The sequence below is a fragment of the Mytilus trossulus genome, chromosome 2 (assembly GCF_036588685.1).
Source record: "Mytilus trossulus isolate FHL-02 chromosome 2, PNRI_Mtr1.1.1.hap1, whole genome shotgun sequence".
In the NCBI taxonomy this organism is placed as follows: domain Eukaryota; kingdom Metazoa; phylum Mollusca; class Bivalvia; order Mytilida; family Mytilidae; genus Mytilus; species Mytilus trossulus.
The window spans coordinates 66,682,439-66,701,086 of NC_086374.1; the positions used below are offsets into that span (position 1 = coordinate 66,682,439).

Genomic DNA, 18,648 nt, shown 5'->3' on the forward strand with positions numbered 1-18,648 from the left:
GGTTTTGACTCGGCCGGGGTTCGAACCCACGACCTCTCTCACTCAAGGCTAACATGCTACGACGAAAAGGGGGGGGGGAGGCAAGTTGTTTTGTAAATGTTTGATTCTAAATTTCTTGAAAGAGATTTTATCTATTTCAGAAGGGAAGCGAAATAGTTTGTTTCCATTTAAAATGAGGAAAAAATAAAACAATGATGAAACTTAAAAAATAAAATAAACCTTGTTTTTTTGTGTTTTTTTTTTTTATTAATTTCGAACAAGGAATACACGTGCTCCTTCCATCAAACTAGAGTCGGTGTCTACCACATTTATTTATTAATATATAATGTACAGATGATCTGTTTAAGCTTTGGATACAGCTACAGTTCTGACAACACGTCATTTTATTTTCTGTCCTTGTATATATTACATCAGCCAATGAAATTTCAGCCTTCAAATTTTTTAAGGTGTGTATCATTCCAACAAAACCGGAGAATTGAGCGTTTTTAATCTGGTGTCTAAATGAACTTAAAACACTGCATTTATTTATTTTTTACTGACACCTGATGTTCTCTTACAGATAGAGAGCGGTGTTTTGAATTTTTCAAAGTGAAGATTTACGGCAGCGGCTTTTAATATTTTGCGTTTATCCTGGAAACATAATAGATTTAAAAAAAAACAAATAGTGCAATGTGTCTGAATTATACTCTATAATAAAGTTTTTTTGGGGGGCAATTTTGGCTTTTCAGAGGTTTGTTTTCTTATTGGCTATTATCTTGATAACTAATAATAGAGAAACCTTTTCTTGCAAGGTATAGACAAGAACATATATAATCAAAGTACTGAAGTATGAAAGTTGTTTGCGACTTCAGGAAACTTAGTTTGGATTTGCCGTTTGTGGTTTCATTAAATTTTACCACGCCTTCATTCAATAATAGCTACAGATGAAAAATTCTCTGCTAGAAGAAATTGTTGAAACTAAATTTTCAGGTTTTAACAATTCAGGTGAGCGAAACGAGGCGTAAAGATTGATACCTACGGTTGACGAAGAATTCGCCATAACATTATACCGCGGCAAATCTTTAACTATATAAAATTGAATGTCACTTTTCCATTCCAAAAATGATAAAATGAAAGGCCCCCTTTATTTTTCCCTATCCCCTCTTTTTTGTTTGTTTCAAATGACCGGTTCCTTATATGAACCATTACTCTACCAGAGTCCGGTTTTTTCCCAATTGTGTGTGTCTATCTTGAGAATATACAAAGAGAAACTCCAACAGCTTAAATGATCAGAAAGGCAATATTTACATAAATGACAATACTAAACTTCGTGTATTATCTTCTAAAAATATAGAAAAAATGCTAACGTTAGGTATACTGAAATTGACAAATATAATGCCTTCCCTCGTTAAAACGTTCATAGAGCATGACATAAAAGAATTATTTATTAAATTTAATAACATTAACCGTATTGTAGACTTCGTATGAATATGTTTATTATTAAAGACCCGTCGATTTAAACAAAACTTTGCAATTCATATATATTTTTACAATTTTCCAACAATATCAGATGTGATTTTTTGCATCTTAAAACGAGATACTAACATGGCAAGGTTTATCTCAAGTCTCAACCATTTTCTAAACGGTAGCTACAGATTTGATCCTAATTAGTAGTAACGGTTACTCCGTAGAAGCAGATCGGAATCAGTTATGACGTAGACAGTAATCATTCTAATCGTAATCATGTTCATTGACCATAACGACGATGAAAGCACATCATATAATGATGTTTCGACATCATATAATGAAGTAAATAAAACCACATAATATAAGATTACAAGCACATAATATAATGACACAAGCACATCATATAAAGATGTTTGCACATGATATAAGGGAAACTGCGCATCATATAATGGTATGTACATGTCATATAAGTATATTTGCACAGCATATAAGTATATTTGCACATCATATACGGATCTTTCAACATAATATAAGTATATGTTCACATCATATAAGAACGTTTGCACATCATATAAGTACATTTGCACATCGTATAAGTATATTTGCACATCATGTAAGTATATATGCGCATCATATAAGTATGTTTGCACATCATATAATGATGTTTGCACATCATATACTGATGTTTGCACATCATATAAGGATATTTGCACATCATATAAGGATATTTGCACATCATATAAAGGTGTTTGCACATAATATGATGACAAGTGCACATCATATAAAGGTAAATACACATCATATAAAGGTAAATGCACAACATATAATGAAAAATGGGTATAATAAGACAGTGTTGGCGTTCCATAGTAGATAGTTATCAGGATTATAATTTAGTACGCCAGACGTGTGTTTCGTCTTCATATGACTCTTCAGTGACGCTCATATCAAAATATTTCTAAAAGCCAAACAAGTACAAAGTTGAAGAGCATTGAGGATCCAAAATTCCAAAAAGTTGTGCCAAATACGGGTTAGGTATATTAATCTATGCCTGGTATTAGAAAATCCTTAGTTTTTCGAAAATTTCAAACTTTTGTAAACAGAAAATTTATAAAAAAATTATAAAAATGACCACATTATTGATATTCATGTCAACACCGAAGTAATGACTACTGGGCTGTTGATATCCTCGGGGACGAAACGTCCACCAGCAGTGGCATCGACCCAGTGGTGTAAATAGTTGATAAAAGATGATGATCATCGTTCAAAATGTACGTGCAATAATTTAATCTCTGACATAATTTCAGATTATGAGGTTTCTGGTTGAGAGTTGTCAAGTTTACAATCATACCACATCATTTTTGTTAACATTTTTTTTATATAGACTGTGGAATCACTTAGAAATTAAGTGTCAAGAAAAAGTTCTTTCTGTAGTATAAGGCAATACAAATACTTTCAAAATTCAAATTTGCTTAACACGCAGATATGATTATTTCGCTTTTTGATTGTTTGACTTTTTTCGTTTTGTATTACATTTAAATTGAAAACAAGTGATAAGGGGTAGCTGTAAAGTGCGAAACGGAAGAAAAGCGAACAGAAACTAACGAAACAAAAAGAAACGAAACAAAATTAAATGAAACGAGCAGTTACTGTTACTTAAACGACAATGGATAAATTAAAATAAGAGGCAGACAGTTGTAAGCTGTAAAAAAGTTAATAAAGATAAATATTTCTCAAAAGCGGAGAATTCCTTTTAAGACAAGAAACACAGCCTCGATTATGATAAATCATAATAAGCAATAAAAACATAAAATGTATCAAATCATTTATAATTGCTAATATAATAATCTAAAGAAGAATTCGAAGTCGGTTTTCTTTTAACAAATTGGACATCATATGAAATATCAGTATCCTGAAATGTTGAATGGTTTGCATCTATTGAAAAGAAAAACATTTTAAAACCTCTTTAAACCTGCATCAAACAGATAAATTTATTTAAAAAAATCGCTGACATAACCTTGATGTTTCCGATTATTAATTCAGGTTTTCCAAGCGCTGATCATTTATGAGTAACATCGAAAACTGGCCAACTCCCTGTAAACCTAATAGTATTGTAGGGTTGGGTTGGTTTGTAATTTCTGCTGTACGTTGAACAATTAAAGATTCAATACATCAAGGCAACAGTGGTATACCGCTGATCGAAAATCATAATTCGATTGAGAGGAAACAAATCTGGGTTACAAACTAAAACTGAGGGAAAAAATCAACTTAAAGAGGAAAACAACGATAGAACAGAAATACTCAAGTGCAACAAAAAACCAAACGAGAATGCAACACACACTGAAATGAACTATAAGATAACAACTGCATAACAACTGCAAATTTCCTGACTTTCTTCTCATAAAATATGAAGATTTAAAAGAAATGCAGTATAGGGTGGTCAAATTGATTACGGTAATTACAATATATGTAATGAATAAACCAGGATCATAAATACCAGGAGTAAACTTTGGTACACAATGGTTGTAAATAATCATACATATTTACCAGGATTTAAAATTGTGATCGTCAAGTCAACGATTTATTTGGTAGCATAATAATTTTAATTTGTAAAAATTCTGTTGCGACAATTTATTTGGGAAGAATGATAATAAAATAAATTTGAAAAGGCTTCTAACATCGGACTCGGACTTCTCTTGAACTGAATTTTAATGTGCGTTTTATTATGCGTTTACCTTTTACATTATGGGGAGGGCTGAGATCTCATAAACATGTTTAACCCCGCCGCAATTTTGCGCCTGTCCCAAGTCAGTAGCATCGGTTTAGTTTTAGTTTGGAATGGGGAATACTTGGGTAAAGTGTAGAAATGTCAAATATTTTAATACATGTGCGTTTGTTGACTGTTTATGAGTAACATATTTAATAAACTCACCAAATGCGTTGTTGTGTAGCTTTGCTCTTCATTATAAGTTTTGGTATTCTTCATACTTAACAATATTTTATTTCCTTGACATGAGTTTTCAAATGAATACATTATGATGGTGTGACGTACATGAGACTACTAGTAGTATTTTGGAGAGAACTTCTTTTTGATTTTTTTCTCTCGATTCTTTTTATATGGAGATGAGCATTGAATAGACAATCCTCAAATTTAAATGTGTTCAGTGTAAGAAATTTAAAGTTTCTTTTATATTACGGTTATTTCACTTTCAAAAGTTTGAATGTGTATGGCAACTCTCCTCAACCATCTATGAGTTTATTATGTGATGACAAAATTTGAATATTATTTACAGCCACTTTCATTGAGTGAGTAATCAAAGGTAATATATTTGGTTAGCTTGCTTGCTAGCTGAACCGTGAAATCATTATTAGGTTAGGTAATTTATCCTCCCTTAAGAAAATACTTGTCCAACAGCAAACCTATCTATCTGTCTGTAGGACTAGGCTTCTTCAAAAGGAGGGTAGTATAACTTACCTAATATTGATTCAGCTAACAAGCAAGCTAACAAAAGATATTACCTTTGCTTACACATTCAATGCAATCAGCCGTAAACAGTGTTGAATTTTATGTTATTAAACAAATATATCTTAATTATCTATACTTAAGCCTCGGTCACACCTTACCGGATAGCTCGAACGGACGCCTAACGGATAAAAAAAAGGTTATCCGTTGACAAAATTTTTATCCGTTGGGAGTCCGTTGGTGTACTAACGGACATGTAACGAATGCCTAACGGACACACAACGGACATTAAACGTACGTGAAACGGATACGTACCGGACAGAACGGATGTCAAACGTACATCCAACGGACGAGTACCGGATAAAACGGACACCTAACGGAAGCGTAACGTATAAAACGGATGAACAAAATATTCTGAAAATTAAAGGCAATAAACCATCTAAAAATTAAAGGCAATAAACCATGAGAAATGTCAATTGGCATTTGTCAGTTTTACATCCGGTAGGCATCCGTTTTATCCGTTATCCTTCCGTTAATGTCCGTTTCCCATCCGTTTTATCAGTTAGGCGTCCGTTAGGCGTCCGGTAGACGTCCGTTGGTGAATTGGTCTACCGGATCTCCAACGGATGCATAACGGACACGTAACGGATACAAAACGGACGAGTACCGTACAAAACGGACGTCTAACGGACGCCTAACGGACGTTCAACGGACATTTTATCCGTTGGACGTCCGTTCGAAGTTTTGAACATGCTCAAAATTTTCCACCGGACAGAACGGACGTCAACGGATAAAACGGACGCTTAACGGACGCCTAACGGATATGGACGGACGCCTAACGGATAAGAACGGACGTCTAATGGACATGAACGGATTGAAAAAAAGTTATCCGTTAGGCGTCCGTTCGAGCTATCCGGTAAGGTGTGACCGAGGCTTTAAGGATGTACTTAGGTGAGGTTTTGGAATTGGTGTCAAATCTTCCGACTCCTTGGTGTGTTTTTTTTACATACAATACAATATAAAATATTTTGCCCCATAACACCCATCAGGCCTGGGGCCATTACATTTTAATGTAATGCATTACATTACAATTACTTTGTGATGCTTCTATTACAATTACAATTGCAATTATATTTTTTCTAACATGTAATGCATTACATTACAATTACTTTGCCTGTGTAATGCATTACATACAAAAATTAATATGATTCCATTTCATGTATACATTGTTTTTTATATCAGTTTTATGCTTGCAGGTTATTTAATGAATTTGAGCTACTCTTCAACATACTAATAAATGGAAAGATGATAGTAACACAAACCTTAACATGATATTCTAACAAAAAGACTAAATGATTAAAAATATGAGGAAACCTACTTTCATTGTTAAAAGGTCATTAAAGATTTTATGTTTACTTACTGGATTTGCTGTTATGACTTGGTCGTTCTCATTTACAAAATACTCAGGTAAGTAATTTTATATTCAAATTTATGATATGTTTAATTAACCTAATGTATACTGTTAATTTAATTCAATTGAGACATATTCTAGCATGGATGGGGCATATAGCTGCCTCCCAATGCTGCTAACGTTATATTTGTTTTAGAGCCAAAAATAACACGTCTATTGTCATGTCGCGTTTATTTAGAAAAAAAAAAGATAACGTCACATGTCAAATATGTAACATTATGCAAAGGGACACAACCCTCCTCGTCTTACAAGACAAAACACTTACGACCACACATATGCATAACACAGTCACAATACTTCATCGATACCATAGTAACCAGTCCCTATAGGGTAAAGTTTCAAAATCTAAATACGATACTTGCAATCCCCAAGAGTTGATATGTATAACAATAAAACGGACAAATCGGTGGAAAAACTATTTCAAATAAAATAATCAACTTGTGGTAAATAAAGAAAATCTTAGTTGTCAATTCTATTATAATTAGTTATCAAAGGTATCATGCTTATAATTTTATAAGCCAGACGTGCGATTCGTAAACATAAGATACATCACGACGCCCTAATCAGAATAGTTATAAAGTCAAACAAGTACAAAGTTTAAGAGCACTGAGGACCAAAAATTCCAAAACGTTTCGCCAAATACGGCTAATGTAATATATGCCTGGGATAAGAAGATCCTTAGCATTTCGAAAACTTAATACTTTTGTAAACAGGAAATGTATAAGAATGACCATATAATTGATACTGGGTTAGTGATACCATCGGGAAAGAAACGTCCACCATCTTTCCATCCAAGTCAAGATAAACCATTATAATTTAAAGTAAGATCTTCACTTTCGGTATCCAAAATGCTTAGCATGGAATTGGAATCATTATTGGGAAATGTGTCAACAATAGATAGTTCATTCGAAGGACTCAAGTGAAAACTGTAGCTAGTTGCCCGACGTTAAGTTATAAGTTACAAGTGCTCCACGAAACCTCTTTCTAAATTATTTTACATCTATTTTATCAGCAATCAAAGACGAGCTTCAAAGTTATTGTGAAACTGCCTATTCTATAGGTGGCGCGAATCAGATGTGGATACTTAAAAATTCCAAAGACCTTTTAGAGTACATACGATCTAACTCTCTTTCATCTTGTAACAGTATTCAAACATTTGACTTTTCTACACTTTACACATTCCAAACTAAAAGACAAATTGAAAGAGTTGGTATTGCTTTGCTTCATAAAAAAGAATGGCCAACGTAGATACAAACTTTACGACAAAAGAGATGATTTCAGCTTTCCAATTGTGAACTTTCCATTTCTAAATAGCAACATTCCAGCAGCACCTGCGGGGTATATATCTCCCAATTGATACGATATGTCCGTGATTGCATTTCCTATTATGATTTTCTTGATAGAGGGTTGTTGCTCATAAGGAAACTATTAAACCAAAAGTTTCAAATGGTGAAGTTGAAATTATCCCTTCGTAAATTTTACGGACGCCATCAAGAGTTGGTTGACCGTTATGGAATAACCGTTTCACATATGATATCATATATGTTCCTTACGTCGTAACTACAATCCCCTTCCATTTCATGAATGTTACCTACCGAATTAGACTATTTAACGGATTTGATATCACATAAGCAACACGACGGGTGCCACATGTAGAGCAGGATTTGCTTACCCTTCCGGAGCACCTGAGATCACCCCTACTTTTTGGTGGGGTTCGTGTTGTTTATTCTTTGGTTTTCTATGTTGTGTCATGTGTACCATTGTTTGTCTGTTTGTCTTTCTTTCATTTTTAGCCATGGCGTTGTCAGTTTGTTTTAGATTTATGAGATTGACTGTCCCTTTGGTATCTTTCTTCCCTCTTTTAAACATAACTAACATATAAAAGTAACAAAAAATTGGGCAAACATAGAAAATGTTAGAATTCTAAATTAAACTAAAAAGAAAAAAAAAACAAATACAACGACTATGATTGTAAAAAAGTTACCAAAAATAAAAACACATAGCTGCAAAATACTATCAGTCTTTTAAATGATAGTATTTTATCATGAGAAATATCTAAACAAAAATGTTGCATTGAAATAAAGACATTTTTTTAAGTATTGTCTAATGGGATGTCAGAGCGAATTTTCAGAATCTGTTCAAACAATTCTGTAAAAAAAAAAAGATTCGAAAAATTGCTTGAAGGACATTACTGACAAATTAAAAAAAATACCGTTTTGAAACGGTTTCACTTTTGGTATCCAAAATTATTACACTGTCGTCAAGAATGATAAATATTAATTAAGGGTCAGTTTTTGGAGTACAATATCGTGATTCAAATGATAATTTAACTTATTTATTTTTTTTGGGGGGGATGTGTTTATGAGAAGATTCAATTTACAAATATGAATTGAACTTTATACATAACAATTATCGTATCAGGGTGGTGTTTTTTTGGTTTTTTTTAAATCGAACACTTAATCATGCATTTAATTTTAGCCATATGTTCGTTCACCGTAATAGTGTTTTAAATTTTGAAACATTAAATAAATTTGCATGACGCTACATACCTTCATCGGCAATAATCATGGCCAAAACATAGTTGCCATACTGCTATATATCCAATGATTTCTTACCGATATAGTATGTGGTTCTTTTAATTTTTTTTATATTTTTATCAAAGGGTCAAAGATAATACTTTGTCAAAACATTAAGAGAATTAAACGAGCCAAATTAATTTTAGTCTAAGTGTTTGGTACCCCATTAACGCAAAAGTGATTGTGCTCACATGTTTCTTAGTATAATTGATCAGTAAACCCGATACTCAATAAACTCATCATAGATACCAACACTAAATTTTGTATATACGCCAGACGCGCGTTTCGTCTACAGAAGACTCATCAGTGACGCTCGAATCCAAAAATATTAAAAAAGCCAAATAAAGTACGAAGTTGAAGAGCATTGAGGACCAAAATTCTTAAAAGTTTTGCCAAATCCAGCTAAGGTTATCTATGCCTGAGGTAGAAAAGCCAATGTAACAGTTTTGTGACACGGATTTGTATCAGTTAAATCGGTGTATAACTGTTGAATAGCGATATGCTAATGTTGTCTATATTTATAAAGAAATTTGCCTTCGATCATTTGGTACTATATTTCATAATAAATAATGTCGTTTTGCCTTATGACTTCAAATGAACAAATTTATTTTCAGGAAGTCAACTTGTCAATTTGAATGTTTTACCAGCAAGGTTAAAAGAATACATGTATTTCATGGGTAGAAGACTAAAAGGGGCATATTTGTCGTCACTGAACATAGCAGATAATCACGATATTCCAATTATTTTCATAATCACACCCACATATTACAGACTTGTTCAAAAAGCCGAACTTACCCGTATGGCAAATACTCTTCGACTGGTCAAACAATTACACTGGATTATTGTAGAAGATTTTGAAGTTATCAACTTAAAAACGCAAGAATTTTTTCAATCAACTGGTGTATCATTTACCTATTTTGCTCAGAGCAAAAGAAACGAGACAAATAATCACCAATCAAAAGGTACTGATCAGAGAAATGCTGCTTTAGATTGGATTATGGTCAATCACAATCCAAGTATGCCGGCTGTGATATATTTTGCTGATGACGACAATGCGTATAGCCTCGAAATATTTGAGCAGGTAAGTGTAAAATAATTGTATATTAGACATAGAAAGATGTGGTATGAGTGCCTATGAGACAACTCTCAATCCAGGTCACAATTTATAAAAGTAAACTATTATAGGTCAAAGTACGGTTTTCACGTTAATTACATTAAGGATGTAGTTATAAGAAATAGAGTAGATAAATTAAAATACATTTAATTATGGACATACGACTTCCAAAACGAAATTGCATGTGCATTGGGAAAGACCTGAAAATGTTTTATTGTCGGTTACTGAAAAATAAATCCAAAATGATAATTATCAATTAATTGTAAAAAGGCTATAAGCTGATTTATTCATACAAACATTTAGATGCTTCATTTTCTATAGAATTATTTTTTTTCAAAAAGAGAGAGAGAAAAAAAGAAATTTGATTTGAAAATATTATATGAATTTAAATGGATTATAGGTTTTGTTAAAGATACCTTCCTGGAAGATATGTGTACAATTTACAATAGTATGTAAAAAAATGTTTTCCAACCGACATAAACAATAAAGTATAATAACTCCATTTAATGGATGGCTGTTCAATATTTGAAAAAAATGTATTATTTAAACATTTAATATTAAAAATTCACATCGACTATATTTTCACTCTTAAATATCTGCATGAAACATTTACCAAAAAAATCTCAATTGAAATTTTGATTAAGCATTGGCATGATAGTATACTTTTAATTTTAATGTCATGTAAATTCTGAAGTCAATGTTACAAAAGATAAAAAATGAAAAAAAAATCCGAGGAAAATTCAAAGATGATCTAATAGCAAAATCAAAAGCTTAAACACATAGTAAGCGAAATGATAACAACTGCTACATTCCTGACTTGGTACAGGTATTTTCTTATCTAGAAAATAGTGTATTTAATATGGTTTGTAGCAAGATAAAACATCTCACTTGTATAACAGTCGCATAACATTCCGTTCAATTGACATCCGTATCAACCCGGGAAACCAATGTGGTCCCAAGAGCTATGCTCGAGGGATTATATTGGTTGAGGGTTGATACGATGTGTGATATTGAAAAAGCCATATCATATACACTTTAATATATACATATACCTCAAGTAGATTTTTTTTATGTGACATGACGTCATACCGTTAAAAAGGTTTGAAATGACGTCATATAAATTATAGACATGACGTCATACAGATGAGGGTTTTGATGCTTTGCAACAGTGACTCCAATAGATGACGTGACTTCATACAGATTAAAGGTGTAATAAAGCTTTTGCAACCGTGCTGATATCGATATCATCACGTGTGGCTGATACAGCACGCTTGCCACTGATTGTATTTCACATACAATTTATCTGTATTTACTACTTAGTATATAATAAATGTACATGTTTGCGAACAAGTCAATATCTTTTATGTTATTTATAAATCACGTTATATAACGTTGAATGATATTTGCAAATTCTATTACTTTAAATGTATTATTATTACATTAATGGTTAACTTTAGATGAGAAATGAGAAATAAATGATATGTTCAAGAAAAAATGAACCACGCAAATGAATCATATATAAGGTAAAAAATGTAAAGTAGAGATAATAGGCTTTTCCAAGGTATATTAAGTAGCCGGGATTAGGTTGTAAGTTCAATCATATATTTTCTGGTATGTTCACTACAATAAGCCTACAAGACAAATGTCCAGACGTTAAGCAATGCAGTGTTTTATTGCAATACAAGTAAAATCGATATCATACTTCTGAAACAAAAAATCCTCCAATTGTGCCTTTGACGGAAGAACAAAAAATCCTTCAATTGAGCCTTTGACGAAAGAAAAATAAATCCTCCAATTGTGCCTTTGACGAAAGAACAAAAAATCCTCCAATTGTGCCTTTGACGAAAGAACAAAAAATCCTCCGATTGGGCTTTTGACGAAAGAACAAAAAATCCTCCAATTGTGCCTTTGACGAAAGAAGAAAAAAATCCTCCAATTGTGCCTTTGACGAAAGAACAAAAAATCCTCCAATTGTGCCTTTGACGAAAGAAAAAAAAATCCTCCAATTGTGCCTTTGACGAAAGATAAAAAAAAATCCTCCAATTGTGCTTTTGACGAAAGATATAAAAAAAAAATCCTCCAATTGTACCTTTGACGAAAGAACAAAAAATCCTCCAATTATTCCTGTGACGAAAGATAAAAAAAATCCTCCAATTGTGCTTTTGACGAAAGATAAAAAAAAATCCTCCAATTGTGCCTTTTGACGAAAGAACAAAAAATCCTCCAATTGTGCTTTTGACGAAAGATAAAAAAAATCCTCCAATTGTGGAAAGAAAAAAAAATCCTCCAATTGTGCCTTTTGACGAAAGAAAAAAAATCTTCCAATTGTGCCTTTGACGAAAGAAAAATAAATCCTCCAATTGTGCCTATGACGAAAGAAAACAAAATCCTCCAATTACTTTCTTACTTGATTTTTCATTCAATTGCCGACTGGGTATTATTGTAAAAACTATATTACCCAAATACAAAAGTGACTGGTTTCATTTTAAAGGTCCAACATGGAAATTGGTGAATTAACCAGTCGTATATAACTGTCATCCAATCGATGACGTGACTTCATACAGATTAAAGGTGTAATAAAGCTTTTGCAACCGTATTTGACGAAAGATATAAAAAAAAAATCCTCCAATTGTGCCTTTGACGAAAGAACAAAAAATCCTCCAATTATTCCTGTGACAAAGGATAAAAAAAATCCTCCAATTGTGCTTTTGACGAAAGATAAAAAAATCCTCCAATTATGCCTTTGACGAAAGAACAAACAAAAAACTCCAATTGTGCCTTTGACGAAAGAACAAAAAATCCTCCAATTGTGCCTTTTGACGAAAGAAAAAAAAATCTTCCAATTGTGCCTTTGACGAAAGAAAAATAAATCCTCCAATTGTGCCTATGACGAAAGAAAACTAAATCCTCCAATTACTTTCTTACTTGATTTTTCATTCAATTGCCGACTGGGTATTATTGTAAAAACTATATTACCCAAATACAAAAGTGACTGGTTTCATTTTAAAGGTCCAACAGTGAAATTGGTGAATTAACCAGTCGTATATAACTGTTTATCGCTATTATCTGTATTTTTCCTTTGATGTTTTTTGTGATAATTTTCATATCACTCGTGTAGAGTGAGAATGAAAATTATCGCTAGTTTCTAAGGTCCTTAGCAACAGCGTATTAATCTAATTCATGTGTTAGAGTGTCGGCCAATCAGAAAAGATTAGCCGGAACTATACAAAAAAATGTTATCGGATGACTGCGCTGAAATGTCAAAGATGATTTCTCGTTTTAATATTTTACCGTGAATTTCGCCGTTAAATAATTTATTGGAAGTTAATAAAAGTAATCAAATCATGTTTTTAACAGATACAAATGTCCTTTTTACATAAGTCTACTTCAAATCATCGCAGGTCTGTCTGCATGTACATTTCTTCATACATGTATATTTCTTCGTCTGCTTTGAAAATACATTATATATTCAACCGTTCACTTCATTTTGTTACGTAGAAACACCAAATTACAGCTTATCAACAGTGACAATGGTCATCGACATATTTGAACACGCCGGATGGTCAGATGAGACATCTTTTTTTCAAATGAATGAACTACCTGAGCGACTACATATTTATACCAAATAAGCCTACGCCAAAAAAATAGTACCACAGAAGAAAATGCATTATCATCGTATAAAATACTTTTTTTTACTGACATTGAAATTAAATGATATTCGAAAATACAAATAATAGCGATAAATAGATTATTTATGTTTTTTTAAACTCGATGCATTTTCTCATTCTCATCTCATCTCAGGGCTCCGCCCTTCGATGAGATGAGAATGAGAAAATGCATCTCGTTTAAAAAAACATAAATAATCTATAATTATCATCATGTTGTATTGCAATGTTTTGAGTAATATAACGTTGTATTAGTATTCACAAGAGATAAAAGGATAGTTGAAAATATCAAAATGAATATCATATTTTATTTAGCACATCTGTTACATTATGGAATTTCATATATCAAAAATATTTTAAATAATGGTACTACTGTACAGTTCAATTTTCTATTATGGTTATCAGTGAGGAAGCAATCATTTAACTTAAAAGGGGGTTGTGTATTGTACATGCTGATTTATCCGTATTAGGGCTGATTTGCTCATATCATTTAATGATAATAAGAAAAAGGCAAACATGCTTTTACGATGTTATCAAATAGTCCGTTATTGTGTATGTTGGGGTTTGTTCTATTTGCAGTTGTAAAAGTGTTTTTTTTTTGTTATTCATTGTTGTCCTTCTATAGTTAAAATGTTTCCCTCGGTTTGTATCCCTGAATTGTTTTTACTTTATCAATTCATGACTATGGAACGGTATACTACTGTTTCCGAGTAAACGAAGATTGTGTTTTTTTTTGTTAATTACAAAATGCTGATTGAAGGCTATCATATGTCACTTATCCGTTGGTCTGATAATCAGAAATACGCCGTTGTATTGTAAATAACCATAAGAAAACAGATGCAACTTTGGTACCTTGATGTGTCAAAATTTAGTTCTTCTGTGAAAAGATTTCAAGGGAATGTCTTCCCATTGTGTTAGCTGTACCCACCAAATAAGAAATGAATGACTATCGCACTAAAGATTGTCCTTTTTAAAGAACTATTGCCTAGTTTATATATATTTTTTTAATCAATACCGATAATAAACAATTGTAAAACGGTTTTAAATTTATCTAATCATTTTAATTCATTTGCAGATGCGATACACCAAAAAATTATCAATGTGGCCGGTAGGGTTATCAGGAGGAAGGACGTATGAAACACCTATTCTTAAAGATGGAAAAGTAAGGACTTTCAAAAGATGCAAATATATTCAGACATCAACTTTTTTTTGAGATTTTCGTTTTTGAGCAGACAACAAATGCTTTGGTTTGACAGATTGATCTAGATCATTATAAAAATAATTCCAAATACAATTATTATTATTTGTTTCAACAACGTTCAAATCACAGACAACCAAAGAGAAAAGAGAAGATGAAATTTATACAACTACACTATCTTCAGCGCAGATTTGAGAAACAACAAATTTGTGTTTGAAGTATTGTAAAAAAAAATTATCTGTGATGAGTTCATTTATAGAATGAAATTTTAGTCGTTACAGAATTAGTGACCTTATTAGAAAAAAAACATGGCATATAGAATGAGTTTTAAAAAATCAACAATCACATAATAAAAGGTGTGGCGAAATTTTCTAGTTGATATATTCAGTAAAATTTACAAAAAAGCAAATAACGTAAAACCCTGCTACTTATTTCTTTTCAGGTGATTAAATTTTTAGCTTGGAAAGCTGAGAAAAGAAAATTTCCAATTGACATGGCTGGATTTGCTTTAAATGCAAACGTGTTATGGACATACAAACCAATGAGATTCAGTACGGATGCAGATCCAGGAATGCTTGAGACAAAACTATTAGAAAGATGCTGTACGTGGGAAGAAATTGAACCACTTGCTGAAAATTGTACTAAGGTATTTTATCATCACATTCGGAGATAAATAATTCATTATACGAATTCAAATTATTATAAGTGTAACTCATATACGTAACTGTAACTTGAACTCGAACTTTATCCAAAACTCGAACGGTTTCTCGATTTTTTAACATGATTTTGAACTTGAACTCAAACTCGATCTCTAACTCGATATTAAGCCACACTCGGTGTGTTTTACCAATAGCGTCTGGGTCTTTGTTATACCGGATTTCTGTAATTCACAATTTGGAATTTGCGTTTTTGTCTTTTGTATTCTTTTTTGGCATTGCAAACTGAATTTATTGTGCCACAATACGTTAGTTTTTCACTTTTAACGAAAAACATGTTAATTTTCCTACAAATCTGATGGTTTTGTGTCAGACATGTATGTGCTACTAAAATAAAATGGTACTCGTCTGGGTTTTTGTAGGTTATTTTTTACACCTAATTCAAAAAGTTTCAAAATGTTGAAAATCTGTTGCGATAGTTGTACACATTTTTAGTACGTTAGGTGATAATTCCATGCTTCTCGAGAAAAATCAATAATGTTTCCTACCTATGTAACGTTTCTTGTAAATATTATGTTTTAATATATGATCATCTTTTCTTCAGATTATGGTATGGCATACCAGAACGGAGAAGCCAAAAGTCCGCATGTTCGACAACGTCTTAGAAGTATGATGATGATCAAAGTAAAAAGCATGGAAGTTTAAAAAAAAAAAAACCGCAATGAAAAAAACAGTCACAGTAGCAATGAAATTGCAAATAGTGGGACCTCATTTCTGAATAAAAGTTGTGATTAAACATTAAGAGAAAATAGATATATACTTTTACTGTTCAAAGTTGAAATAATCCTCAATATTGACAATTTTAATCAAAAGATGGAGAAAAACCTGGTTATTTTCATAAATTTAGGTGCACACATACATTGTTGAAAAGCAACATTCTCCTTAGCAAATGAGGAGTTGGGACTGTATACCGGTATTATAATGCTCATTTTATGTTTGTTTGTTATCCAAATGTTGTTGATGTTTTGTATTTTCTGATTGCATTATTGTATTATTACGAAAGCCGATAAGGGCCATTCAAAAAAAATAATTATGTCGTAATTACGACATAGCATGTCGTAATTTCGACATAACATGTCGTTATAACGACATCACTATGTCGTAATTTCGACATAACATGTCGTTAGAACGACATCGCTATGTCGTAATTTCGACATAACATGTCGTTATAACGACATCGCTATGTCGTAATTTCGACATATCATGTCGTAATAACGACATCACTAAGTCGTTATAACGACATCGCTATGTCGTAATAACGACATCGCTATATATAAAAGAATATGTATTATGATTGCCAAGAGACTAAATGACACAGATATTAACAACTATACGTCATCATAATGCCCCCAATAATTAGAAAAGCCCCCGTATAGTCAGCTATAAAGGAGGGAGGAAAGATACCAGAGGGAGAGTCCCCGAAATGCTGTGTGGCAGACAGTGTTATTATTCAATTATTAGCTCCCTTGGTAAAACTCCAAATTTCATATTTAATGTTTTCTGTTGTTAAATAATTTACATAAAGTTTAATAAGTATATATTTGTTAATTGCATAGCTTTTGCTATTTGAATTCATTGGTTTAAGATATTTATTTATATTGTAAAATTTAATATTTGCATCGTCGCAAAATCTTTGGTTACCTTCTATGAATACCTTCAGTGAGAAAGTTATATATTTTATAAAAAACAATAGAGGGTAATAAAATATCGATTGTCAAATGGCTAAATAGACAAAATAGGTAGATAATACTATGTGAATATGCGAGCCTAACTTGCCAGCTAAGCATCCCATCTCCCTCAGCGCATAGTACATGGCTTCTTGTAATAAGGGTGATTTAAAGTATCAATTGCTCTAATGCTACTTTCAAATGTTGGGCACAATATTCCTACAACACGATACACTTAAAATGCGACTTCGATTAATTTTTGCAAGTTTTATTCGGTTTTTTATATTGTTGGTTGATTCTGGCTCTGTTCGTTTTGTGATGACATCGGGCGGAGTCTTTAGCAACATGCACTATTTTTTTCCCGGCAGCAATCATTAACATCTTTCTCCAAATTTAATAACACGATTTGTTTTTATTATCATAAACTTTAGCACATTTAACGTTGGAAATTAGCGTCTTTAGGATTTTAGACGTTTTCAGACATTTGGAAAAATTGGCTACCGTTTTGTAATGTATGGAAGCATTTTATTCCTTTAAGACCCAAATATGTAGTTAATAAGGAAAGAATCTTGGCATTTTTTACTCTTCGTATATCTAACTTTTGTTTTGATCAATTATAAAAAAAAAATTACGCCTTAACTGCTTTGAAAAATGAAATATCAACTTGGACAAAATGGCTACCGTTTGAAAAACGACTGTGTACAGAAGATTTTATAGAATCAGCAATATTTGAACTCACATGAGGCAAATATTTGTACTTTTGTTAGATATTATTATTGTCTTACTATAATATGCAGTCGAGTCAAGTGAAATTTGGTAAAATAACGGCTTTAACGCTACAAAGAACCGACATATGTCGTTGTTCCTGTCTAGAATGAAGAAGATCAGAGAATAAGAAATAGGATCACTATACATAAGAGTTAAAACAGTTTTTCATAAATGTAACGTTGGATGGGGACATCCGTTTTTTTTCACATAGCTTTACTTTTTTTAATCCTCAAATATACTAGATATTCCTTAAGAGATGATCAAGACCTTTAAAAACATAATTCAAAACATTATATTGAATTTGTTTTAATATTGGTTCGTGTTTTCTTACATTTTTATTTTGTTTTGCGGATGAAATTTCGAAGATTCTGTTTTAAATCCTAGGGGTTGTAGGAACATAGCGCGTGCCCAACGTTTGAAAATAAAAATAGAGCTATCAATACTTCAATATACCCTTATACCAAGTAGCCATGTAGTTTGCGCTTATTTAAAGGGAGATGGAAAGCTTGGCTTGATTTGGTTGTACAAATTTCAGTCCTCTAATAATTCCGTATTTCAATCTTCTAT

At 32.1% G+C, this 18,648-nt stretch overlaps 1 protein-coding gene across 1 annotated transcript; it reads left to right on the top strand.

The window, feature by feature from the left end:
• Positions 1 to 6,177: 6,177 nt before the first annotated feature.
• LOC134705340 (galactosylgalactosylxylosylprotein 3-beta-glucuronosyltransferase 2-like) lies at positions 6,178 to 16,280 on the top strand. The gene is made up of 5 exons (XM_063564086.1): positions 6,178 to 6,373; positions 9,568 to 10,034; positions 14,808 to 14,894; positions 15,373 to 15,576; positions 16,191 to 16,280. Exons 1-5 carry the CDS (start codon positions 6,259 to 6,261, stop codon positions 16,257 to 16,259), a joined length of 942 nt encoding a protein of 313 aa, XP_063420156.1. The 5' UTR covers positions 6,178 to 6,258; the 3' UTR covers positions 16,260 to 16,280.
• The last annotated feature ends 2,368 nt before the right edge of the window (positions 16,281 to 18,648 follow it).

Excerpts from the sequence above, each read along its gene's own strand:
- LOC134705340 (XM_063564086.1), top strand. The coding sequence starts at position 6,259 with ATGATTAAAAATATGAGGAAACCTACTTTCATTGTTAAAAGGTCATTA. Across the intron at positions 10,035-14,807 it reads GCCTCGAAATATTTGAGCAG|ATGCGATACACCAAAAAATT; the intron begins GTAAGTGTAAAA and ends ATTCATTTGCAG. Across the intron at positions 14,895-15,372 it reads CTATTCTTAAAGATGGAAAA|GTGATTAAATTTTTAGCTTG; the intron begins GTAAGGACTTTC and ends ATTTCTTTTCAG.